This window comes from Rhinatrema bivittatum, chromosome 19, assembly GCF_901001135.1.
Source record: "Rhinatrema bivittatum chromosome 19, aRhiBiv1.1, whole genome shotgun sequence".
NCBI classification, from domain to species: domain Eukaryota; kingdom Metazoa; phylum Chordata; class Amphibia; order Gymnophiona; family Rhinatrematidae; genus Rhinatrema; species Rhinatrema bivittatum.
The window spans coordinates 25,647,931-25,673,183 of record NC_042633.1 but is presented as its reverse complement, the minus strand read 5'-3'; the positions used below and the strand labels follow the sequence as shown (position 1 = coordinate 25,673,183).

Sequence of the window (25,253 nt, the reverse complement as noted above, 5' to 3'; positions counted from 1 at the left end):
TAAAGTGATCTGAATCAGGGCACAGGGACCAGATGCACCATACAGTGTCATGGCATTTGTTTTATCGGAGGTGTAATCAGGCAGAGACTGTACACCCCTCCCCCTCCTCAGTCTCCTATCTCATCCTTTAGAGCCTTGTGTGTCTCTGTGTCCCTTTCAGCTTCCTGTGCTTCTCCTCCAACACCCCTCCGTGACCTATCACTAGCCTCTGTACCCATCAACCCTTTTAGAGCTTTGTGTGCCCTTAAGCACCCCATGTCCCTTCACCAGTGCTCTATACTGCACCCTGTGCCCCCTCTTCTAGCTCTGTGTAGCCCACCCTGTGCCTCTTCTGTCCCACCTCCTTTGGTTCCCTGTCACCTCCTTTAGACCCTTGTGCCCCTTTCAGCAGCCTGTCCTTGAGCTAGGATATGAAGCCTAGCTCTCTGAAGAGATGCATGGTGATACCTGCCATGCAGGGAGATAATGAGAGGGGAGTGTGATAATTCCTGCAATCTGCCTATCCTTCCATGATTGTGCAGCACTGCTCCTCAATTGCTGTTAAGCGAGGCATTTGCCTGTGGCCCAAAGCTGTCAGATAGTTTTAACCACCTAGCGGAAGATCCCATCTACTTGTAACCTACCTTTAAAGCAGTCTTTATTTTGGGAAAGCAAGGATGGTTTTGTGGTTAGAGAGTGGCCTAGGCCAGGGGTGGCAAACTCCAGTCCTCGAGAGCCACAAACAGACCAGGTTTTCAGGATATGCATATGCGAGTTTTTTTGCATACACTACTTCCATTGTATGCAAATCTATCTCGTGTCTATTCATTGTGGATAACTTGAAAACCTGGCCTGATTGCAGCTCTGGAGCACCAGAGGTGGCCACCCCCGGCCTAGGCCCTAGGAGCTAAAAGATTTGCGTTCAAACCCTGTTTCTGCAACCTTAAGACATGTCTCTCTCCCATTGCCTCCTTTGCCCTGGAGCTGTCCTCCCAGACAGCAGCACTGCATCCATTTCAGGACTCCCCGATCCCTGTGGCCATGGTGGTTTGCTTGGCACCTCCAGCATCCGCCATCCATGAGACAGTGCCACAACATTACTTCCTCCATCTGTTATCTGCCTCAGCAGCTAAGCTCCCTGGTAATTTCTGGCACTGCCTTTTCTAAGAACGCTTACAGTCTTGGCCAGTCAAGTGTATAGCTCCTCTTTCACTAGCTCCTAAATTACATTTCTCTTTGGTTTTTTTTCACTGACTTAAGTCTGGAGCTCCAGGATGGGCAGGCAGGGTGGCATGTTGCTCCCAGGCTGTCTCGAAGACCTCAGCATCAGAGTCCGATGCTGGTACTTTTATTTTTGACGCATTCTCTCTATGTTCCGTTCCCTGGGTCATCACTTTGTTCTCTTTGAACTTTGCTTTTGAGGTAATTTTAGTTTCCCTGTACATACCCAGATCAGTCCAGACATCCCTGCCAGCAGATGGAGACAGACAAAGTTTTCACTGACACTGCTGCATAACCCCCTAGCGCCACCTGCAGTCTCTCAATATTTCTCTGTCTCCAGCAGATGGTAGGTAGTGCAAAACCTGCAGTCTGGAGAGATCTGCAAAAATAAATACATAGAAGAAGAAAATTTCCTTAGCCTCCCAGGGGGTTGTGTGGTCCTTGTAAGGCCACGCCCCCCCCCCCTCTGGTTTTGAGGTGGACGAGCAGGGACTCGGTGACCCTTCTGAAAACATCCTGTGGTGCAGTGGGGTGGACATCTGGTAGTCCAGATCCCTCATCCCCCACGAGGTAGTGGTGGTCCTGGTTGGCAGCTCTGCAATTGCAAGCCTCAGGAGGTAGGGAAGTATTCCTTTCTGTGTGTTTGCTAGTGCGGTTAGACTATGAGCGGAGTGGCCAGGGATGCTAGCTTTGGGTGGCTTTCCGGCGATTTCCCCAGGATGAGGCACAGGTTTCTGAGGCGCGCTTCTCCAGGCCATGTGTTTGCTGCACCTGCGGGGATCACATGCTAGACTAAATCGGCAGGGCTTGTGCTCCACATGTATGGAGGGAGGAGAGGGCTCTTCGGGAGTCGCTCCTCCTGGTCCCCGATTGGCCATGGCGTCCCGAGTGCCTAGGCCTTCAGCAGCTAAGGCGATCATCAGCGTGGGAACAGCGGCCATTTTGTCTCAGGCCGTCGGCAGCAGGGAGATCCCCCCTTTGACGCTGTCTTCTGCTGTACCTTGCGCTGTGGGAGGCCAGAGCAGCTCTGATGAGGAAGATTTACCTCTGGGTTCAGGTGGTCTTGAGGCTGGGCATTTTCCCCCAGAGGGGGGATTCTGAGGAGTCCCAGTTTTGGTTTTTTTTCCATGCATTTTGTCCTCTTATTGCGTAAGGTTACTTAGCCAAAACAGCTGTGGCCAGGTCGGGGGGGGGAAATTCGGGTCCCGATCCATGATGGAGAGGACCATCCATGTACAACTTCCTTCCAAAAAGAGGCATCCCGAGGGGGTTTGCAGGACTTTGGGTCTTTTTTTTCAGCGCCTGGGGATACGCAGGGGGACACGGATGAATCCTAAGATTTTGATGCAGCTCCAGGGGTGTCCTCTGGGTCAGGCATTTTTCCAGATGTGGATGCCTTGGATGGAGATCTTGAAGAGGTTCCCATGGCAGAGGGCGATGATCCCAAGGTGGTGGGGCTTTTCCGCAGTGAAGAACTTTGGCCTTTGATTCTGCTGATGGTCCAGGAACTAGGAATCAAGATATCGTAGGAGGAGTCAGACTTGGAAGGCGCAGGTTGTGTGGCCCAGCAAAAGCTTCTCCTTTCCGTGAAGAAGTTCGTGGTTTGGGAGTGGGACACTCCAGAATCTGGATTGAGGGTCGGTCGAACTAGGTCCAAACTTTTTCCATTGCTGGAAGAGACTTTGGAGCTCCTAGCTCTTCCCAAGGTTGATGCCTCAGTTTCAGCCGTCACCAAAAAGACCTCCATTCCAGTCGCTGAGCGTCTGGAGGCCGCTGTGGCTTACGGAGCTGAGGCCTTGTATGATCTTATCAGAGCCTCCTCCAGGATCACGATGTTTGCTGTGTCTGCCAGAGGATTATTGTGGTTGCGAAATTGGTCGGCGGATGTGTGGTCCAAATCTCGGTTATGGGCTTTACCTTTCAAGGGCAAGCTCTTGTTTGGAGAAGCCCTGGAGCAGATTTTGAAACATCTGGGGGAGCCCAAGGAGCATAAGCTGCCTGAAGATAAGCCAAAAGGCAGAGGAGGTTTTCCGCCTCGGACTAGATTTAGGGAGAGGTGGAGATTTTGCCAAGCTAAGGAGGCCAGAGGTCCTCAGAGGAAGGTCCGTGGGAAGATCTCAGTCTTGGGGGGGGTCAGTCCTTTTGGGGTGGCAGGAGGCCATCCAGGGACAACACAGGTGCAGGGACAGCAAAGGCCTCGCAATGAGGCGAGGCTGGTCCACTCTTTGGTTCTGGCTGTCGGAGGGCGTCTGATGCTCTTTTTCGAGGAGTGGGCCAAAATGACCATGGACCAGTGGGTTTTAAGGGTGGTAAAAGATGGCTTGGCATGAGAATTTTCTCGTCGTCTTCGAGATGCTTTTATCATGGCCCCTCGTGCTCCTCTCGCCAAGCGCATAGCGTTCCAGCGAACAGTAGACTGCCTGAGGCACTTCGGGGCTATAGTGCCGGTTCCGCGAGCAGAGAACGGGGAGGTACTCCATTTGTTTTGTGGTACCAAAGAAAAGATGAAGTCTTCTGGACCTGAAGAAGGTGCATGCAGCCCTTGGAGTTCTGTGTTTTCATATGGAGACTCTGCTGTCGGTTATCACAGCAGTGCAAAAAGGAGAGCTCCTGGTGTCTCTGGTTCTGACGGAGGCTTAGCTACCTGTAGCCATCACACAGGAGCACCAGAGGTTTCTGCAGTTCATGATCCTAGGGGAACATTTCCAGTTTTGGGCACTTCCGTTCGGTTTGGCAACAGTGCCGCAGACATTTGCCAAAGTGATGGTAATGGTGGCGGCAACCTTGAGAAGGGAAGGTGTGCTGGTACATCCGAAGAGTCCTGCTTTATATTTTTCCCCCATGGCCATTGGTGGACAAGGTATACGTCGGATAGAGAGTCGTCCAGGCGACGTGATTCTGGTAAGCGCCAGAGTGGCCACGTCGTCCATGGTTTGCGGATCTAATCAACAGGGCCATAGATGGGCCTCTGTGATTTGGTCATCTGCCGAATCTTCTCCATCAAAGTCCAATATTTTTGGACCAGGGGGCTCACTTTTGTCTCGCGGCCTGGCTTTTGAGAGGCAGCAGCTGAAAAGGAGAGGTTATCCTGAGGTGGTCATTTCCACATTGTTGCAGGCCAGGCATTCTTCCACGTCTTTAGCGTACATGCAGGTGTGGAGGGTCTTTGATTGCTGGTGTATTGCCAACAGAGTGCAGGCTCGGGAAGCAACGGTATCACATATTTTGACTTTTCTGCAAGAGGGATTGATTAAGAGCTTGACTTTTAACTCTCTTGGGGTACAGGTAGCAGCTTTGAGTTGTCTTCGAGGTACCGTACAGGGCTATGCTCTGTTGGCGCATCTGGGTGTCTTATGTTTCTTTTTGGGGGGGGGGGGGGTGAAGAATTTGTGTCCTCCAGTGCGGAGAGTATGTCTGGCCTGGAATCTTAATCTGGTACTTAAAGGTTTATGTGAGGCTCCATTTGAACCACTTTAGGAGGGCAACCTTGAAGGACTTGACTCTGAATGTGGTTTTCCTGGTGGCTATTTGTTCAACCAGAAGAATATCGGCGATCCAGGCTTTATCGTGTCGGGATCCCTTTATGGAAAATTTCTGAGTCAGGGGTGGTGTCGCATAAGGCGCCTTCCTTTCTTCCTAAAGGGGTTTTGGTGTTTCATATCAGTTAGTCCGTGGCGCTTCCAGCGTAATCCAGATTTGGATGCTTCTGCACCTCGTGCACAGGAGCTTAGGCGGTTGGATGTAAAGCGTGCATTGTTAAATTATCTGAAGGTTACGAATGAATTTCATAGAATGAATTTCGTTCTCTGGCATGGTCCAAAGAAGGGGTGTCAAGCATTGAAAGCTACGATCGCATGCTGGCTTAAGGAGGCAATTGGTTTGACTTATATAAACTAAGGGTCAACCGGTGCTGAGGGGTTGACACGTTCTCAGGCGGCCGCTTGGGTGGAGGCACAGCAGGTGTCTCGGCAGGAGATTTGCAGGGTAGCTACTTGGAAGTTGCCGCACACTTTCGCCAGGCACTATTGTTTGGATGTCTGGACTCCGACCTCCATGAAGTTTGGGGAAAGTGCTCTGCGAGTGGGACTCTCAGGGTCCCACACCGTGTAGGGCTGCTTAGGTACGTCCCAGGAGTCCAGACTGATCGGGGTACGTACAGGGAAAGGAAAATTGGTTCTTACCTGCTAATTTTCGTTCCTGAGGTATCACAGATGAGTCCAAAGACCACCCATCTAGTAGAAAGGAGAGTCTTCCGTTTGTTCTGATGATTGCCTAGTTGGTGGTGGTTACCAGGCTGTTTCAGTATCCTCTTTCTGGAACAGAGTGTTTAAAAGAGTTTCAGTTGGGTTCACATCACCATCCTCCTGTTTTGGGGGGAGGAGTTGACTGTTAAAGTTTTGTGGTGATGTTGGGGAGGTACCCGTTCCAGAGAAGGTTTTCATGGGTGATGATTCAGATGACTGAGCCAAATCACAGTGAACCTGGAAGATGTAATAAACCAGATTGACAAACTGCAGATGACACAAAATTATGCAGAGTAGTTAATTCTCAAGCGGATTTTCTCTATTTTTATATTCCTTTGTGTTGTATTACGTTATCCCTTTTTTTTGTGGTATTTTTATGTTTTGCATTCGATTTACTATTCAGATTTCCATTTTATATGCTATTGGCCTTACTGTTTTTATTGTATGTGTGTGTATGTATATATATATATATATATATATATATGTGTGTGTGTGTGTGTGGATCAGCAGACTACACCTTTTTTAAAATAAATATTAATCAGGAAGGGGGAATAAAAGGATTTGTTGTCGTGAGCAGGGCTGGAAAAATATTTAGAAAACTTAGGTGCCAGCAACACATTTTTGAGAGACTGGGACATTTGTTTTGCTTTCTTTTTTGTGTGTGTGTGTGTGTGTTTTTATTTTTTATTGCAGCTTTTGTTTTTTTTTTTCCTAAGAACATAAGACGTGCCATCGAACCCAGCAATCCTGTCTCCGGCTGTGGCCAGTCTGGGTGACAAGTACCCAGCAGATCCTCAATAGTTGATCTTTAGCCTCCTTTCCTTGCTTTACAGGTACCCTTCCCTCCGACCCCCATCTCTTTCTAGGCCTTCTGCTCCTCTTGGGGCCCCGCCAGAGTCTTTTGTTCGATGCCAGACCCTGAATTTAAGGCACCAGAGTGGCCTGGTAACCAGCATTTTTCCACCCTGGGTAGCCAGGATTTCTTAAGAGAGAATTGTTGCAGCTTTAACGTGCGGTACAAGGGGATCAGCATTTTACTTTTGTTGTAATCGCATTGTGCAGTGCGAGGGGGGGGGGGGGGGGGAAAACCTCAGGAGGAGGCGTAAAGAGAAGAGAAAATTTAACAGATACATTTAAAAGTTTTTAGACTGCCGTCTGTGCACTCTAAGCTTACCTTGTGTTCGGTGGGATGGCACGTCTTGTACGCTTTTTATCCCGTGGCTTCTGGAGGCCAATATTCAGCCACTGAGTGGCTCGGCTAGTTAGTCAGGTAAACATATCCGGCTAACTAGCCGCTGGATATACCAGGCTATCTTAAAGTGAGCCGCATATGTTTATGTGGCTAACTTTAGGACAGCCCATATGCGGTTAAGTCCACTCCTCCCCGAAACGCCACCTGCCTGCCCCTGGAACGCCCCCGACTTATGCAGCTAAATGCTAGCCACATACGACTTTTGATATCGCCGGTTAGCCATTTAGATGGTTAACTTTTCAGTTGGCTGCCTAAATGGCTTTTGAATGTCGACCGCCCAGTTTTTACTAGTTTACTTCCTTGAGGTCCTATTTCAGATATCCATGCGGTATTCATACCTTGGAGTATCAGGGAGCTGCTCTTTCCTATTCTGAAGGCTCTCGTCAGCCGCTTGGGCTTTGTTCACTCTTTGAATGTCTCGGGGTGCTGCTGGCTCCTCCTGGGAGGGCTCTCGTCAGCCGCCTGGGCCGTGTTCACTCTTTGAATGTCTCGGGGTGCTGCTGGCTCCTCCTGGGAGGGCTCTCGTCGGCCGCTTGGGTCGTGTTCACTCTTTGAATGTCTCGGGGTGCTGCTGGTTCCTCCTGGGAGGGCTCTCGTCAGCCGCTTGGGCCGTGTTCACTCTTTGAATGTCTCGGGGTGCTGCTGGTTCCTCCTGGGAGGGCTCTCGTCAGCCGCTTGGGCCGTGTTCACTCTTTGAATGTCTCGGGGTGCTGCTGGTTCCTCCTGGGAGGGCTCTCGTCAGCCGCTTGGGCCGTGTTCACTCTTTGAATGTCTCGGGGTGCTGCTGGTTCCTCCTGGGAGGGCTCTCGTCAGCCGCTTGGGCCGTGTTCACTCTTTGAATGTCTCGGGGTGCTGCTGGCTCCTCCTGGGAGTCTCTCGTCAGCCGCTTGGGCCGTGTTCACTCTTTGAATGTCTCGGGGTGCTGCTGGCTCCTCCTGGGAGTCTCTCGTCAGCCGCTTGGGCCGTGTTCACTCTTTGAATGTCTCGGGGTGCTGCTGGCTCCTCCTGGGAGGGCTCTCGTCAGCCGCTTGGGCTGTGTTCACTCTTTGAATGTCTCGGGGTGCTGCTGGTTCCTCCTGGGAGGGCTCTCGTCAGCCGCTTGGGCCGTGTTCACTCTTTGAATGTCTCGGGGTGCTGCTGGCTCCTCCTGGGAGGGCTCTCGTCAGCCGCTTGGGCCGTGTTCACATTTTGAATGTCTCGGGGTGCTGCTGGCTCCTCCTGGGAGGGCTCTCGTCAGCTGTTTGTGCTGTATTCATGCTTTGGTGCTGTCTGAGTTAATATAAGTTAAATAATTCAGAAAACGAAATGGGCCGAGACTGAGCGAGCAGTGTCAGGTGTACAGCAGAAAGGTGCAACGTCTTCACTTGCCCTCCACCCAGCTCAGCCGTGCTCCTGACTCTGATGCCAGAGGTTTGACTGCCGCTCCTGGTGGGCTGGAAGTTCATTGGAAAGCCAAATCCAGGGTTCACGCTGATTCCCACAGCCCTACCACATCGGGACCGAGGACGCTCAGCAAAAATTGTCCCCAGAAGAAGGGCAGCTATCGCTTTATCCCTTAGAAAGTGTTGCGTTTCCTCAGCGTCTCACAGTACGGAGCTCCAAGCAGGGCCCACAAGCCAGCTCACCCCAGTCTCCCATTTTATCAGGGTTGCTAGGGATGAGCATCCAGCCGAGCTTGGCGGAGGGGGGGGTGAGTCACTGTCCGTCATCTTCGCCTCTCCTCACAGGAACAGAGCCCGGTTTGGGTCTTGTCTTTTCTCAGGCGAGATGCACCTGTGGGGCCGGAAGCTCTCATCAGAGACCGAGCCGTCCTTAGGCGTGACTAGGGGAGACCCCCCCCCATGGCAGCACCATCTCCAACACTAATAATTTCACTGTTCCAGGCTCTGCACCCTCATAAGGTCAGCCCTAGTCAGAGAGAACTAGAATTCCTTACGGTTGGGACGTGTGGCTTAGGGAGAACGGAGGGGGGCTGGGGAGGCAATGATAGGAGGTTGTGGGTGCAGTTGCTAGGAAGGGACGGTCTGGGTGTCTTGGCTAGATCTGCAAGCTCCACAGAGCAGGGACTGTCTCGTGTACCTGTGCAGCGCTGCGTCCTGTATAGTAGGGCTAATAGGGTGATCGGAGGCCCTGATGGGATTTGGGAGTCTTTTTTTGTAATGCCAGCTTGTTCCATGCTTTGACTTTTTTTTTTTAAATCTGGCTCACAGAGCCCCTGTAACTTTGGGAAGGAAAAAAAAACCCCAAACCCTCTCAGGCAAAGGTTATTTCCGATGGTTTATGTAACCAAGTTGTGCATCATTCAGGTTGCCCTTCCTGTTCACAAATGTTGACATCATTATTACTATAACTTTGTCTATGCAGATAACGCCAGAATAGTGCTGCAGCCATAAGAGTCCTTTTGTTTTGGCGTGCAGGGGAGTTGAACTCCAGGTCCTGTCCCTTTTCCTCTCTGCATAGCGTGGGCGGGCGAGTGCAGCAATGTTGACGGACTTGTATCTGTTGCCAGTAAATTTTGCTTCCTTCACTCGTGCATTCCTTCTTGATCCACCCCGGTGGCGCTCAGCCTCGTTCCTTCTCGTCCGCGTCCCACAGGCCAGGCCACACAGCGTAAGCCCTAAGGCCTGCTGCTCAAACTGGAGGGAAGGTAAAGGCAGGGCTGGCTGACGTTGGCTCAGCTGCTGCGTCGGACTTCCTGTGGGGAGGGGAAGGAGGTTGTGGTTAGGCCTCCGCTGCAGGTGCCACGGCAGTAGCTGGAGTAGCCCCCAGTGTCTTCCACCGAGGGCGATGGGATTCAGCAGGCCTCTCGCAGTGCATTTGAGCACCGTACATGGCTGCTTTAGGAAGCTTGAGAAAAGTGGCTGGTTGCTGAAATTTGGTTTTGTTTTTTTGGTCTTCTGATTGTTTTTTCCAGTGGCCCAAATCTCCTGTTAAAGTGAGAAAAACTACTTGCGAAGGGCTCAGCTCGCCCGTTATGAGGCTGGAAAGGTGGCAGAGGCAAAAAATATTAGTACTTCAGAGCCAGAGCAGAGTTTGTGTGGAAGGCCTAGGGAAGGATTTTATGCCCAGCCTGATCCAAACACATTTATCCTAGTCCTGCAAAGTCGCTTGGGTGACATTAATACCCTATAAAGAGACAGAGAAACTGCACCAAACGCAGCCCTTGACGTTCTCGCAGTCTAGAAACCAGAAGCCCAGGACACTTGCTCTCGCACCTTGTGCCTATGACGCCTCAATTGCAGGCTCTCGGAAACACTTATTCACCTCAGCTCTATTGAAATCGATGGTGAAAACCCTGGCGCACTCGCCTACGTGCAGAGAAACAAACCCAGAGGAAAAAGCCTAGCTGCATAATCCTTATTCTCCCTCTCTTCCTCACAGTGCCCTGCCCAAGAAGGGGCATCATCCACAGGACCAAGCTCTATAGTGCCTGCCATGGTTCCACTCCCTTCCACCCGGGCCTGCTATCTTCAGCAGTTAAAGGTCTCTTCTGCAGAAAACTTTCAGCGTGTTACTAGAATGTAATGTTAACGCCGTCATGTGCAACCAATGATACCGAATCGCGTCCAGCAGTGTCCTGAGGGAGGAGGGGAGAGCAGGTGCTGTTTGTTCCGTGACCCCACCATGCATGATGGATCTGGACATGTAGAAATTTGGGTGCGTAGTGTCGTGGGTTTATTTAAAGCCCAAGCTGGTTTCTGCCGACGTTCTGATCCGGCAGCGGGTTCGGACCGTACACTGAGGGGGGCTGTAGGTTAGGGGCTTTAATGGATTTTACCCTGCCAGCTGGATGCATTAATGCTTGCCCTTCATGGGCTCTATCTCTGACATGTCCCAGTAACCCATGGGGGCCCTTTATAAGCAGGCTCTGAAGTTATCAAATTTGCATTTGTCAATCACCTCTACAATCCACGTGAGGCAGTTTACAACTAAAACATCGTACATAAACAGAAAAAAAATCGCATATAAATATTCCAATATCACAATACATTATGAGGCCAATTTTGAAACACTGCTTAGCTGGATAAGTAGGACTTATTTATATCTTAGACTGCCAATTTTGAATTGCAAATGTTTTAACTGATATTTGCCCATTAATGTAAACCGACGTGATATGTCTACATGAATGCCGGTATACAAAAAAATAAATAAACTTAACCTGATTAAGTGGTGGCTGCTGAATATCCGGCTATAGTCAGTGGGCAGGGAATGGGCAGATTGGGGTGGCACTACTGATCCAGTTAACGTTACTGGCTAAGTACCGATATTCAGACTTATCTAGTTACGTCAATTGGATAAGTTAGACCTGCTATAGAGTAGGTCTAACTTAGTTGGATTATAACTTATCCGGCTAAGTAGACTCAGACACAGGTTTCCAGCAGCAAAGCCGTATTCCTGAATATCCACATTTGACTTAACCGGATAAGTCTTATCCATGCCACCACCCTCAGAAATCAAGACTAAAAAGACTTAAGAGCGAGACTACCCTTGAGAGCTGGGTTTGAATTTCCAAGAGGTGGCTGGCTCTGGTTGGTGCATCTCTTCAAGATCTGAGGACTTGCATTAAAAAAAAAAAAAAGTCTCTGTTGCGCAGAAATAATCCTTTTCTGCTATTCTCTCGCCAGCCTTTACCACTCTGCTTTGCTTTGTCACCCGCTGCTGCTGGCTCCCAGGAAAGGAGCATTTTCTTCCCCCCCCCTTCTTCATTCCGAATTCCTAGCATGACCCTCTCCCCCCTCCCCCCCAACCTGGAGAAACAAGGCGTAGACCCAAGGCTGAAGAATCGGGGGGAGAGGAAGCTTTGAGGCAGGCCCTGAGATGTTAGCAGAGCTGCCTGGGGGGTCAGAGCACCATCAGGACCGCACAGGGTGCACTGGCAGGCCAGTAGGAAATTAAAAAAAAAGAAGTTATAATGTGTCTTTTTCTTTGCTCTCTCCGCAGTTTGGTGTATGGAGGGTCACGAAGCTCCCATCCCGAAACGGACATTTTGCACAGACAGGCATATGCGACCCCACACCCTTTACAGGGCTATGCAACCAATCACCACCCAGCAGGTAAGAGACGCATTTTCTCACATCCCCTCCCCCCCTCATTTCTCCTTTTGTCTGTTTCATCCCCTTCCAGGTTGATTGAGTCATTTGGGCTGCTGCCAGTGCAAGAATTTGCTCTCCCAGCTCTCTTATTTATTTACTACTTTTTTTTCTTTTATCCCAGGCCTGTCGGGGCTGTTTGAGACCGGACTGCACCATGCGAGCAGCGCCACCCCCGATGCCTCAGTGATGAACCTCATCTCGGCACTGGAGTCACGAGGCCCTCAGCCGGGCCCCTCGGCTTCCTCCCTGCTCTCCCAGTTCCGCACTCCCTCCTGGCAGACAGGTACAGGGGACCTGATATTCGTTCAAGTTACCGTTTTTCTTCCTGCTAGAAGAGCGCGTCATTAAAACCGGATTAGTTACCCTGGTTGTCGGCCATTGAGGGCTCATTCCGGATCGTTCGCTATTATCGTGTTGATGGCGCTAGGGGAGGAGGGGGTGGGGAGACTCCGAGGGAAGGTGGAGGGGGGCCTGATACATAGGTGCAGCCAAACCTTTTCAGACCAGGGGCTTGAGGTGACATCCACCTGATTTACGCACCAAAGTGAGAGCCGGGTCCCATGGCAGAATTAGATGAGGTACAGTCATGGAACCTACAGTCCAGTTGACAGTAGAAGCAGTGTTTGTGGTGATGAAGTCTTCTGCTTTATTTGGGATTTCTTTTAAAAAAAAAAAATGTTTATTTCTCTTGTAGCCATGCACACGCCAGCTCCAGCTGAGCTCTTCATATCTGGAGCAATCCCAGGATCCGGTACTTTCCCCTCCTCGTCGGCCCTTTCAGCCTATCAGCATCCAGCATCGTTCAGCGGGCGAAGCTTTCCTGTGACTTCATCGTTGACGCTTCAGGACGCGACCTTCAGCCCTACATCCAATGGTCTCCTCTCCCCTCATGACCCCCTACTGCATATTAAGTCGTCCCAGTCTTCTGTGCCCTCCTCCCTGAGCTTTGACCGCCTCGGCAGCACAGTGCTAGGGACAGGATTGCCGTCTCAGAGTTCGGCTTACCGCAGCGCACAAGAATCCGCCTCCCGGCATTTGCCTTCCCAATTTAACCTTCTCTCCTCCTCTCTGGGCCCTTCGGAACAGACGTCCCAGCTGTACAATGCATCTGTTTTCTCCAGCTCGCCCGCCTCGTCAATTGAAAGAGCAATTCCCCGCCAAGACAGCGTCATTAAACACTACCAACGACCCTCTAGCGCGCAGTCTCAGCTGCCGTCTGCTGCTGCTGCAGCCCACTCGCTACAGCATTATCTCAGCTGCGGTGGGAGCTACCAGCAGATGACTCATCGTTCCTCCTTGTCGTGCAGTCCGTTGGGGGATCAGTCCCCCGCTAGCAGCGAGGGGTCACAGCAGAAGACTTCCCAGGCTCGGCAGGAGCAATCTCAGAGCTACAGGCCAATAATTCAGTCCCCCGGCTACTCCACTTCTTCCTCGTCCAACAAGTCCAAGAGTTACTCAGCTTCCAGACAGACACCACGTTCGACTGCTACTCCCAAGTGCCAAAGCATAGCCACTACCGGACAGACCCACAACTACTCGTCTTCAACACCTAAACCCAGTTCAGTCATCGCCAGCCAGTCTCAGGCTTACTCTCCCGGGCAGCCTCAGAGCCTGCTGTCCATGAGCCAAACGCAGAGCTACGCAGTGACGCAGTCTCAGAATCTCTCGGCTGTCACCCAGTCTCAAGGCTTTACTTCTAGCCAGGCCCAGGATCTGACCAGCGGCAATAAATCCCAAAGCTATACCACAAGCCAGTCCCAGGCCCTCCAGACCTGTGTGAGTCAGAACCAGAGCTATTCACCAGAGCAGCTGCAGGGGTTGTCGTCAGTTGGTCAGATCCAGAGCTACAGTGTCCAAACGGAGCCGCATGTTTCTGTAAGCCAAGCCCAGAGTTATGTTCCTGCTCACTCACAGGGCCTGCCGACTGCCAGCCCCTCTCTCAGTTACAGCACTGGTCACTCTCCAGCAATGTCCAGCCATGGCCAGTCCATTGGCTACTCATCAGTCAACCATGGCCAAAATTTACCTGACTCTAGCCCCTCTCAGATTATTAGACCATTACAATCCCCTACATCTAACCGCTCCCAAAGTGTTGCTTCGCCAGGGCAGTCTCAAAAGTATTTGACATCTGTGCTTTCCCCGTCTTTCATGCAGGCCTCCCATTCACAAAGCTACCAGAGCACCCAACCTACCTTGGAAAGAACTTCCTCATACAGTAAACCAAAATCTGATTCTGATCTTCTCTCTGCAGAGAGGACAGATGATGAAGACTTCCTCATCCAGCACCTTCTGCAGTCTCAGAGCCCGCCCAGAGTCTCCTCGGAAAGTCTTGTTGAATGCGAGGACAGATCTAGCAAGAGCTTGGGCTATGAGATGAGCAAAACCGAAGAACGGTACCATCTCCAAAGCGTTATAAGGACTAACTCAAACTTAGACAACCAAGGCTTGGAGATGTCTCTGCAGAGCTTGAAGGACAAGAAAAAGAGTGAGCGGCATAAGGAATATGCCAACACCAGATCAACCCCTGAGTCCCTGGCCACCTCAGTAGTTCATTACACGCATCAGGCAGGTGCCATGGACTCATTTGCTCAAGACATCAAAAAATCAGTTGAGCATCTTCAGACATCACACATGGACACGTCCAACAAAGACCTGAATCAGGCACACTCATATCTTCAGAAAACGCCGGAGCATGCATCGCAAGCACATCGAATGGTGACCGAGAGCCAGTCATTGGAGACCCATGGGATGCTGCAGACCCAGCAGGGCACTCCAATGATGCTGGACACATCACCCGACTTGCCTTTGTCTCTCACCCACCAACCTACTACTCAGCAGTCACAGCTCTTGCAGTCAGTTCTCACTCACACACAGAGCCAGCTGCAGGCCCATCAGCGAAAAGTGCAAACTCCTATGGATGTGCATCTTCTGGACTCACAAAGGATCCAAGCTGAGGCGCAATCTCCACAGCTGCAGATGCAACTGCAGTCTCAGGCTTTGGAAGCCCACTTGCAGTCTCAGCAGATGCATGTCCGCTCACAGCCCCTGGAAGTCCACTCGCGATCCCAGTCGATAGAGGCCCAGCTTCTGGACTCCCATCAGATCCAAGCAGATCAGCAGTCACCCCAGCTTCAGGCCCAGTTACAGTCAGAACATATGCAAGCAGAGATGCAGCCAGAGAGAATGCAGGCAGCCCTTCAGTCAGAAGCCATGGAGGTCCTTCCTCAGAGTGATGCCATGCAGCCTCAAGAGATCCAGGACTTTCTGGAGCCCGACCTGAACTTGGAAACTCATCTGGGTCAAACTGGTTCCGTGCAGTCACAGCAACACCTCCTGCCTGACACTGGGGAGGCTCTGCGCCTAGATGCAGAGTCTTCACAGCAGGTTCCACAAGCCCAGATGGAGCCTAAAGACCAATTTGACAGTCCAAGCCCTCAGGGCTCCAAGCAGCGCTTTGTCCCATTGACTTCCATCTGCTTCCCAGACTCTCTCCTTCAGGATGAGGAGAGGAGCTTTTTCCCTGGGATGGAGGACATGTTTTGTCCTCCTTCGTGCGGTAATGATGAGTTTCCAAAGCCAGGGTGTGGTGATGATGGTACCCAGAGCATGGACAGAAGTGAAGCCATGAAAAGTGGCTATGATATGATGCAGACCAACCAAAGCTTCTCAGGCTACTGCACCTCAGAAGGGAATGACAATCAGCAAAATGTTCATCTAGGACTTGATTCTGTATCCGTCAAGCATGAACTCCCCTCCACCGTCAACACTGAACAGCTGGGTCTCATCCAGTCAAGTCATGGGCCCCCAACCTCAGAGGTAAAGTCTGGTCTGACCTCGCCCATCTTCTGTTCTTCCAAGCCCAAGAAACTGCTCAAAACGTCGTCCTTTCACCTCCTGAAGAAACGGGAACCCTCGTTCCAGCCCCCAAAGAAGAATTATGCCCAGGAGTATGAGTTTGAGGACGATGAGGATAAGGAAGATGTCCCGGCAGATATTCGCCTGAATAACCGCAGACTGCCTGACCTGCTTCCAGACTTAATCTCAAGCTGCCGGACGCGTCCCAACATTAGTCCTATGGGAGACATTGACTTCTGTCCACCAAACAACATGGATGGTCCAAAGAGGAGAGGTCGAAAACCCACCAAACCCAAAAGAGAAGGCCCTCCCAGGCCAAGGGGAAGACCCAGAATCAGACCGTTGCCTGAGCCCCACGGCGTGGCACATGATGGCATCAAAAAGCCCAGAGGCCGAGGGAGGGGTCGAGGCAAGAAAATAGTAGAAGAAAGCTGTCAAGGTTTGGGATTGGAGCCTTTAAAACCGCTGAAGGTAATATGGGGATAAATGTGGTAGTGGTGAATTAGGAAGAACAGTGGGAGAGCATTGAAAGCTAAACTTTGGGCCAAGCTGATAGCCTAGCCAGTGGCAGAGTAGTGTACTGCTGTACCCAAAACCTTGGGCTAGCATTTACTGGGCATGCTGTGGACGCAGTGCTCATAGCCCAGCCAGTTAGGGCATCCCAGCCATCTTGCATCAGCAGCACCGACGCGTGGGATTCAGGGGGAGGGGGGGGGGGGGGGGCAGGTGCACTAGGCTTGGAAAAGAAAGGAACAGCCACTAGCAAAGTTGGGGCAGAAATCAGGTGTGGAGGAAGCCAAGCCCTCACCCCTCCTAGCATTCTGCTAATAGGAGAGAGTCAGGCTTAATGTAACTCGGTTGCTGGAATGGGAGGCTGAGTCTTTTAGCTATTAGTATCCTTAAAGTTGTTTTTCTCATGAGCCAAGGCTCTTTTTAAGTGTCATCTTTCATGAATGCAAAAGAATGCTGTCTGGTCTGCTGCTGGCGTTCCCCTATGTTTAATTCTAAAAGAGGAGCTCTGTTTATTCGAGTATCGTAACTGGGCATCCCTCTTCATGGACCGTGTAACGTGCTAAGAGGGCATGCTGGCCCTCTGGAGTCGAGTCTGAAGATGGATAAAGCCGTTAACTGAGCAAGACTGCCATGTAGCTTTGCAGTGGGTACTCCTTCCCTGCTAAGGATTTTGCTGTGGGCACCAAATGGGAAAAGCCTTCCGTGGATGGAGTCCAAATGATCTCCTGCTTTCTGCTACCGTCTGCCCCCTGCATGAGGCAGAAAGAATTGGGTGGGAGGAGGTCCAGACCTAGGTCTCTCTTCCATGAGTGGTCAGAGATGTCCCTTTAGTGAAATAGGCCGAGTATGCTTAGGCAAGGGAAGAATGTGGGCAAGGTGCATTGTAATGGTGGGGACTCAGCAGGTCAGCTTCAAACAGTTTCATCTATTTTGTTGGGTGCTCAAAAAGACCCCCCCCCAAACTTATCCTGGTCTAGGCTCACAGGGAGCTGCAAGTTGACTGTAGAGACTTCTTGTTGTGACAAGGGACAGTTGTACAGCTCTGAGACCCATGTGACGTTATTTCTTTGTTTCTGATAACAGATCAAACTACATATGCCAAAGGGGAGCGAGCCAGTGCCCATGGAGACCCTGGAGGTGCTGCCGGTAGTGGCGACACAGGAGAACACGCTGGACAACAGCCAGACCCGGGAGAAGATTAAGCAGAAGATCAAAGAAGTGGAGGAAAAGCAGCCCGAGATGAAGTCGGGGTTCATGGCCTCGTTCTTGGACTTTCTGAAATCGGGCAAGAGGCAGCAGCTGCCCACCGCCAACACCAGCCCTTCCAAGACCCGGCCCCCCTCTGCCTCCTCCCAGGCGGCCTCTCAGGCTCCCTTTGGCATGGCCTCCCAGATGCTCTCGGGCCCGCTGGATGCGGCAGAGAGCGACAGCCTGGTCATGAGCTGCACCAGCCCTTGCAAACGCTTGGACGATGAGCTCAAGAGGAACCTAGAGACGCTCCCGTCGTTCTCCTCCGATGAGGAAGACTCTGTCAGCAAAAACCAGGACCTCCAGAAAAGCATTTCCTCCGCCATTTCTGCCCTGTACGATCCCACCGACCGAAAGGAAGGGGACGTCACGGGTAGGTGGATGACTTTGGCTGGATATTCTTTCTGTCTGGGTGTCTCAGTCTTAGCTGCCAAGCCCTCGCCTGTTTTTGGCTCGGATCTGCACTGTGAGCTATAGAATCTGCAGTAAGGGAAGGGGTTAATGCCCTGCCACCCGAACCCAGTATGGGTTGCCAAAACAGGAGGATAAACCCATCTGCTGAGAAAATGAACCAAAATCAGGAATGGCCTGGGAGATACTGGTCCAGCAGAGAGAGATATCTGAAGGAAAGTGCAGTTGTTAGTGGGATGTGTTTGCTGCCTTGAGTAGGCAGTGTTTACTGGCTGCCCTGTTGATGAGTAATGGTCCGCTCTGGCCAAAAGGAGTGACCTCCTGTTTGCCCTTTCTATGGCACTCTTTTATAAATGGAATATGCTTAGCTCACCAAATATCTTTCAGCAGTTGAGTATGCATGTGCACCTCACTGTCCATAGCTCAGGGTACATGCACAGCTTCCTAGGTCTGGTGGGCTGTGCGCGTGGGTGCCAGCACATCCCCATTGATGAAAACTGTGCACGCAGTGGACACGGGGGCTGCTAGTAGGGCTATGGGAAACCAGAGAGCTATGGGACTGGATGGGAACCAGTGACAGGCGGCCTGGAAAAAGAGGGCTGAGGGACTGGAGAGAGAAGCAGACAGATGGGTAAGGGAGGCAAAATAGCAAGATTGCTGGGGGGGGGGGCAGAGGGAGCGGATGAAAGTACTGGATTCCGGCTGGGAATTGGATGTCCGGGGCGGAGGGTGGCGTATGCTAGGGTCAAGCTGGGGAAGGGATGTAGAGAATTCTGGGGTTGATATGTGCTGGGATCAGGCTGGGGAGGGAATAAGGAACTTCCAGGGAATTTCACCGGATATCAGCTGGTTAGGTTTGTATTACGGTTTCATTCTACTTCTCGACTGCCATCGCCCTGTGCAGGAGTTAGCTGTGCAGTTCTTGGACCAGACACTAATGATCTTATCTTGCTATCCATTTAGCATGTTAAGTACTCACTCGTTACCTTTTCAAAACCCACCTCCTTCCCAGGGTACAGTATTATAAATAAATAGGAGCAATGTGTACTATATCAATATTGCAAATAACTGTACAGTCAACTCAAAATGTAAAAACTGTATTAAATAAAACAGGCAGAAAAGTGAATGAGACATCCCCATTGAGAAAATGGAAGCATCCAGTAGGATTAAGCCAGGTTTGGTAGTAGCTGTAACAAGGAAAGACTTGGCTTTAATAAATGATGTTAAAATCCAAGGGTCTGTGGTACAGGGCACAGTAGGAGATGCAGAGAGGATGTAGGGCAGTAAGGGGGGGGGGGGGGGGTGCAGGCATACTCTGTCTTGGTTATGACTCGCACAACCTGAGAGTGAGAGAGACATTTTTTGTTTCCTTACATTTGGAAGACGTCACGACGGTGGTGGAGGAAAAGGAAGCAAGCCCGCCACTTTCTGAGCCTTCATCGCAGCCGGAGCCGGCTGTGCCAGTGTCCCCGGTTTCGCTCAAAGAGCCTGTGGCTCCCCCACCTCTGCCGGAAGAGCCCCCCGCTCAAGCCTCCCCAGAGCAGGAAGAGCCGGAAGATTCTAGGCCCCTGCACCTTGCCAAGAAGCAGGAGACGGCAGCCATCTGTGGGGAGACCGACGAGGAAGACGGGGAGAGTGGGGGAGAAGGCATTTTCCGAGAGAGAGATGAGTTTGTCATCCGGGTGGAAGACATCCAGGCATTAAAGGTACAGTGCAGGCGTAACGCTGTCGCTCGCTTACTGGGGGTTAGGGAGCTTATCCCTTGAATGGGAAACACAAACCAAGTTGGATTTTTTGAGCGAGATGGAGAGGAATAGAAATGTAAATTGTTGGGCGTCCTGCCAATTACAGTTAAATGCATTTAGAAGCAGCAATTCACTTTCTTTTCTCTGCAGCAAAGTGTAGAAATTCCATCCTGAGACACCTGATTTTGATCTCGTGACAGAATGTAGGAGTGAAAATAGAAACCTGTTGAAGAGGGAAATTTAAAGGAAACTTGCTTCTTACCTGCTAATTTTCGTTCCTGTAATACCACAGATCAGTCCAAACCAGTGGGGTTATTCATCCCCGCCAGCAGATGGAGTCAGAGAACAAAACTTTGAGGCACTGCTACTTCACTGAGAGTGCCACCTGCAGGACCTCAGTATTGACCTGTACCCAAGCCAAGATACTTTAGAAATCCCTTCACACAGACACACCCCTAAAGCGGGCAAGAACCCGAAAGACCCGCACGCAGGACACTCTCCCCAAAGGACGGCTCATCCTGCACCCTGACATGCAGATGATAATGCCTGGTAAAGGTATGACCTGAGGACCACACTGCTGCCCTACAAATCTCCTGTGGCGACAGCAGTTGACACTCAGCCCAGGAAGCAGCCTGCACCCTGTGGAATGCGCCCACAAACAGACAGGAATCTGTCGTCCCTTAAAAATGTAAGCTGAACAATTGGCCAACGAGATATGGTAGCCTTAGAGGCTTTGTCCCCTTTCTTCTGTCCACTGAAGAGGACAAACAGATGATCTGAGCGACGAAAAGCATTAGTAACCTCCAAATACCGAAGTAGAGTCCGCCGCACATCCAGAAGATGTAATTCTCTATCCTGAGGAGAATCTTTCGACCACTCTGGAAAACCCGGAAGATCTACCGTCTTATTAGCATGAAAGGCAGACACCACCTTAGGAACAAAGAAAGGCACTGTTCTCAATGAGATTCCATTCCTGGAAATCTGCAAAAACGGATCCCTACATTACAGAACCTGAAGTTCCCGAAATCCTTCGAGCTGAACAAATAGCTACCAAAAAGACTGCTTTCAGAGTCAAATCCTTCAGGGTAGCCCTTCTCGAGGGGTCTGTAAAGGATACGAAGTACTAGGTTGAGACTCCAATCTGGGCAGATCTTTTGCACCAGAAGACGTAACAGCTTAGCCCCTTTGAGAAACCTTACCACATCTGGATGAACAGACAGAGTCCTACCCTGAAACCTCCCTCTAAGTGCACCCAAGGCAGCCACCTGCATACGAAGCGAGTTGTAAGCCAAACCCTTGGACAACCCCTGCTGCAGGAAATCTAACACATGCGACACCTCCACCGCCAGAGGATCTAGACGTTGAAGACACCAAACTTCAAACAGTTTCCAGAACATAATAGCCGCCATAGAGGTCGCCGGTCTTCTGGATCAAAAAAGGGTGGAGATGACCTGTTCGGAGTAACCCTTCAATCGAAGTTTCCGCCTCTCAAAAGCTAAGCTGGGAGACAAAAGCGATCCTCCCGATCCAAAAAGATGGAACCCTGATACAACAGATCTGGGAGATGAGTCAGACTGAAAGGACCTTCCACCACAAGCCACACTAGATCTGCAAACCACTCCAGTGCCACTAGAACCACGCTCCCGAGATGTGATTCTCTGCGCCTGAGGACCCGACCTATGAGGGGCCAAGGAGGAAAGGCGTACAGAATTCCTGTTGGCCAAGGGCACACCAGAGCATCGAGGCCCACCGAACAGAGTTCCTTTTGGCGACTGAAGAATCTCTCTGTCTTGGAGTTGAGCTGCGTCGCCATAAGATCGAAGTGGGAAGTGCCCCATCTCGCACAGATATGATTCCATGCTTCCGGGGACAATTCCCACTCCCCAGGATCCAATTGCTGCCTGCTGAGGAAGTCCCCCCTGCATGTTGTCAACTCCCGCTATGTGCAATGCTGCTAGGCCTTCAAGATGACGCTCCACCCAGGCAAATAATCTCTGGGCCTCCAACGCCACTGCATGAATTTGTGCCGCCCTGCCGATTGATGTATGCCACAGCCGTTGCGTTGTCCGAGTACCCTCGAACCATGCGACCCCAGACCAGGGGTAGAAAAACCTCCAGGCCTCAATGGACCGTCCTCGTCTTGAGGTGATTGATGGACCAGAACTTCTCCTCCGGTCGTCACAGACCTTGCACCGGCTGGCCCAAGCACACCGCTCTCCAGCCGGAAAGGCTTGTGACTGTGGAGATCACCACCCAGTCCGGAGGCTCCAGATCCATCCCCGTCTCTAAATTGGGATGAGACAGCCACCACGAGAGACTGGACCTGGATTCCTGAAGCAGAGATGAACGCCCATGGGACCAAGACCAACAAGGATGCCATGGACCCCAGGACCTGTAAATAATCCCACACTTTGGGCACCTCCAGACGAAAAAGATGCCTGACCTGAGACTGTAACCTCAACATCTGGTCCGCTGCCAGGAAAACCCTGCCTCGCTGAGTGTCAAAGTGGGCCCTTAAGTAAACCAGCGACTGACTTGTCTGCACATTGATAACCCAACCGAGAGACTGTAAGGTGGACATCACTCTTTGGATGGACTTCTCGAAATTCCTCCCTGGACTTCGCTTGAACCAGCCAATTGTCCAGATATGGGTAGACCAAAATTCCCTCCCATCGAAGAGCCGCAGCCACCACCACCATCATCTTAGTGAATCTGTGGGGCGCCATCGCCAAGCCGAACGGGACAGCTCTGAACTGAAAATGTTGACACTTTGAAGCGAAGAAACTTCTGATGTTCCTGCCAAATGGGAATGTGAATGTACCTTTCCATCAGGTCTAGGGAGGCGAGAAATTCTCCTTTGCGAACCACTGCCATCATGGTATGCAGCGTCTCCATGAGAAAGCACAGAACCCGAAGGAATCGATTCACCTTCTGCAAATTGAGAATGGGCCGAAAGGAGCCCTCCTTTTTTGGCACCACAAAGTAAACGGAATACCTTCCCTGACCCTGCTCCTCCAGAGGGACGGGAACAATAGGCTTTAGGGCGAGCAGCCTTTGCAGCGTCCCTAACACTGCCTCCTGCCTGACGCTTGAGACCACGTGGAACTCCACAAAGGCCTCCCGAGGCGGGCACAAAAAATCTAGAGCAAGGTCCTCTCGTATCACCTCCAGCACCCAATGGTCCGAGGTAATATTTTCCCACTCCTCATAGAAGCTGGACAGTCTGCCTCCTACAGAGTCTACGGAGGAGAGGGGACCACTGGCTTCATTGGGCTGATCTGCCGCTCCCAGTACCCTGCCTGATGCTGTCTCTGCCCAACCTGCATACTCCACGAAAGGACTGTTGGCGCCTGCTGCCCTGTTTTGAGATGGAAACAGATGTGGACTTGCCGGAACAAAATCAACTGAAATCCTGAAAACGAGCCCAAGAAGGAAACACCTTCTTACTGAGCTTCCTGTCCTCTGGCAATCTATTCCCCTTGGACTCCCCCAGGACCTTTATCAACTGATCCAGGTCCCCTCCAAATAACAGCTTCCCCTTAAAGGGAAGATTACAGAGCTGGACCTTGGATGATAAATCGGCGAATCAGTTACGTACCAACAGCAGCCTTCGAGCCACTACCAAGGAGACCATGCAGCGAACTGACATAGAAACATAGAAATGACGGCAGAAGAAGACCAAACGGCCCATCCAGTCTGCCCAGCAAGCTATGCACATTTTTTTTCTCATACTTATCTGTTAAATCATACAGATCGTCTGCCACGTAGGCTATGCCTGCCTCCAGATGCGCAGCCAGCAACGCGCCACCGTCTGCTGTGGAAGTAGACATCGGGCCCTTCTGAACCCAACATAGACAGGTCCTTTACATTAAACTGGCACAGATAGCTGCTCGAAGACTCACGCTGAGACCTCAAACATCCATTTGAGTTGCACCTCCAGCTTATGATTCTGGCCATCCTTCAAGGTTGCTGCCCTCAGCCATCGGGATCATAGACTTCTTGGTTACCGCCGAGACAGCCGCGTCCACCTTCAGGATCCTCAGCCGTTCCAGGGAGTCCTCCATTAAGGAGTAAAGCTTGGCCATCGCTCTGCCCACCTTCAGGCCAGCATCCGGGGAGTCCCACTCCCAGTTCACTAGCTTTCAGATCTTCTTGAGCAACAGAAAAGTGCTAGTGGGTCCCCTCAGCCCATCCAGGACTGAGTTAACACCCTCATTATCCAACTCTTCTAGTGACCTTCACTCCTAATTCCTCCAGCACCTGAGGGATGAGTGGGTGCAGTTCATCCATTTTAAACAGATGCACTACCTGCGGATCCTCTCCCTCCAGGACCAGGAACTTATCAGGATCAGGGTCATCTTCTGCCCTGTCTGCATCAGGGGTCAGCGGTGCATCCTGGTCAGCCCCTGCATAGAAGGGGTCCAATTGGGACTTATCAGAGTCCTCACTGTCTCTGGAACCGTGATCTGGAACCTAAAACTACTGTAAAACAAAAAAATCTTTCTTTTTATCTAACAGCCTGCAGGTGCAGCTCTACCATCTGCTGGAGTCTGAGAAATACTGAGGTCCTGCCGGTGGCACTCGCAGTAAAGTAGCAGTACCTCAAAATTTTGTTCTCTGACTCCATCTGCTGGAAGGGATGAATAACCCACTGGTCTGGACTTATCTGGGAATGTTCAGGAAACAAATATTGCTGAGGATCCGTGCCTTTAAAGGCTTTGCATTAGCTTGCAGACCTCGTCTTGCACATCAGGAGACTCTGGAAATGTTTTCAGAGGATGTGCTAGAAAGGAGGACTGGTCCAGGCTCTCCCACCCATCGCCAGGCTACTCATCGATTTACCCCTTGAGGCGGAACTGTGCCACAGTTACTTGGCGTTCCTAAAGAGTCTCCCTCTCTTTGCACCCCCTTTCCGCAGCTTGCCCTGCAAACTGGCCGAGAGCCACCCCCAATCTGGAGGGTGCAGAAAGCCCTGCTGCAGAAGTTCACCCCTGAAATCAAAGATGGCCAGAGGCAGTTCTGTGCTACCAGCAACGTAAGTAACGGGACGCCCAGTCTGTTCTCGGTGGAGAATGGCCAGGTGGCAGAGGCCAGAACGAGACAAAACACCTAAGAAGAATTTCCCCATGTGTGGATTCAGGACATGCAGAATCCTCCATCGCTGTATTTCATGTTCTGGTTGATGCATTGCTTTAGAATGGCATTGTCACCTTCCTTGCTACTTAGATACCTCCTCTTCTAGGAAACCCTGACTGTCTGGTATTGGAATCCTGTTGAGCTCTTATGCCTCCACGATGGAGTCATTAAAACCTGACCTGCCTCTAGGTGCAGTGTAGATGGCGCTTTCCTCCAGCATAAATAGCTGAGGAGGTTTCTAAATCCCCTTGATGGCAGGGGAGAAGGAGATATTGTTTCAGAAACCTCTGGATTTATAATGTGTCTGGGAGGTCTCTGAGCAGCTTTCCGGACACGAGCCAGCACCTCTTAGATTCTAATGTGTGTTTTGTTTTGTTTTTTCAAGTATCTGGGATATTTTGGGGACGCCAAGAACAGGTACCAGCGCCTGTATGTGAAGTTCCTGGAGAACATCAACAAGAAGGACTACGTGAGGGTCTGTTCAAAGAAGCCCTGGCACCGACCTCTGCAGGCTATGAGGTAAGGTGTAAAAAAAAACAAAAAAAAAACCCCAAAA

The 25,253-nt window shown here is 51.1% G+C and overlaps 1 protein-coding gene across 1 annotated transcript in view; it reads left to right on the top strand.

The window, feature by feature from the left end:
- The window catches only part of PRR12 (proline rich 12), a 59,724-nt gene that overhangs the window by 8,750 nt on the left and 25,721 nt on the right, over window positions 1-25,253 (top strand). The window contains exons 2-8 of the mRNA XM_029584686.1: window positions 11,638-11,750; window positions 11,911-12,072; window positions 12,484-16,115; window positions 17,241-17,778; window positions 19,200-19,522; window positions 24,480-24,596; window positions 25,083-25,216. Coding sequence (XP_029440546.1) covers window positions 11,638-11,750; window positions 11,911-12,072; window positions 12,484-16,115; window positions 17,241-17,778; window positions 19,200-19,522; window positions 24,480-24,596; window positions 25,083-25,216 — 5,019 coding nt within the window. The remainder of the gene's footprint in view (window positions 1-11,637; window positions 11,751-11,910; window positions 12,073-12,483; window positions 16,116-17,240; window positions 17,779-19,199; window positions 19,523-24,479; window positions 24,597-25,082; window positions 25,217-25,253) is intronic.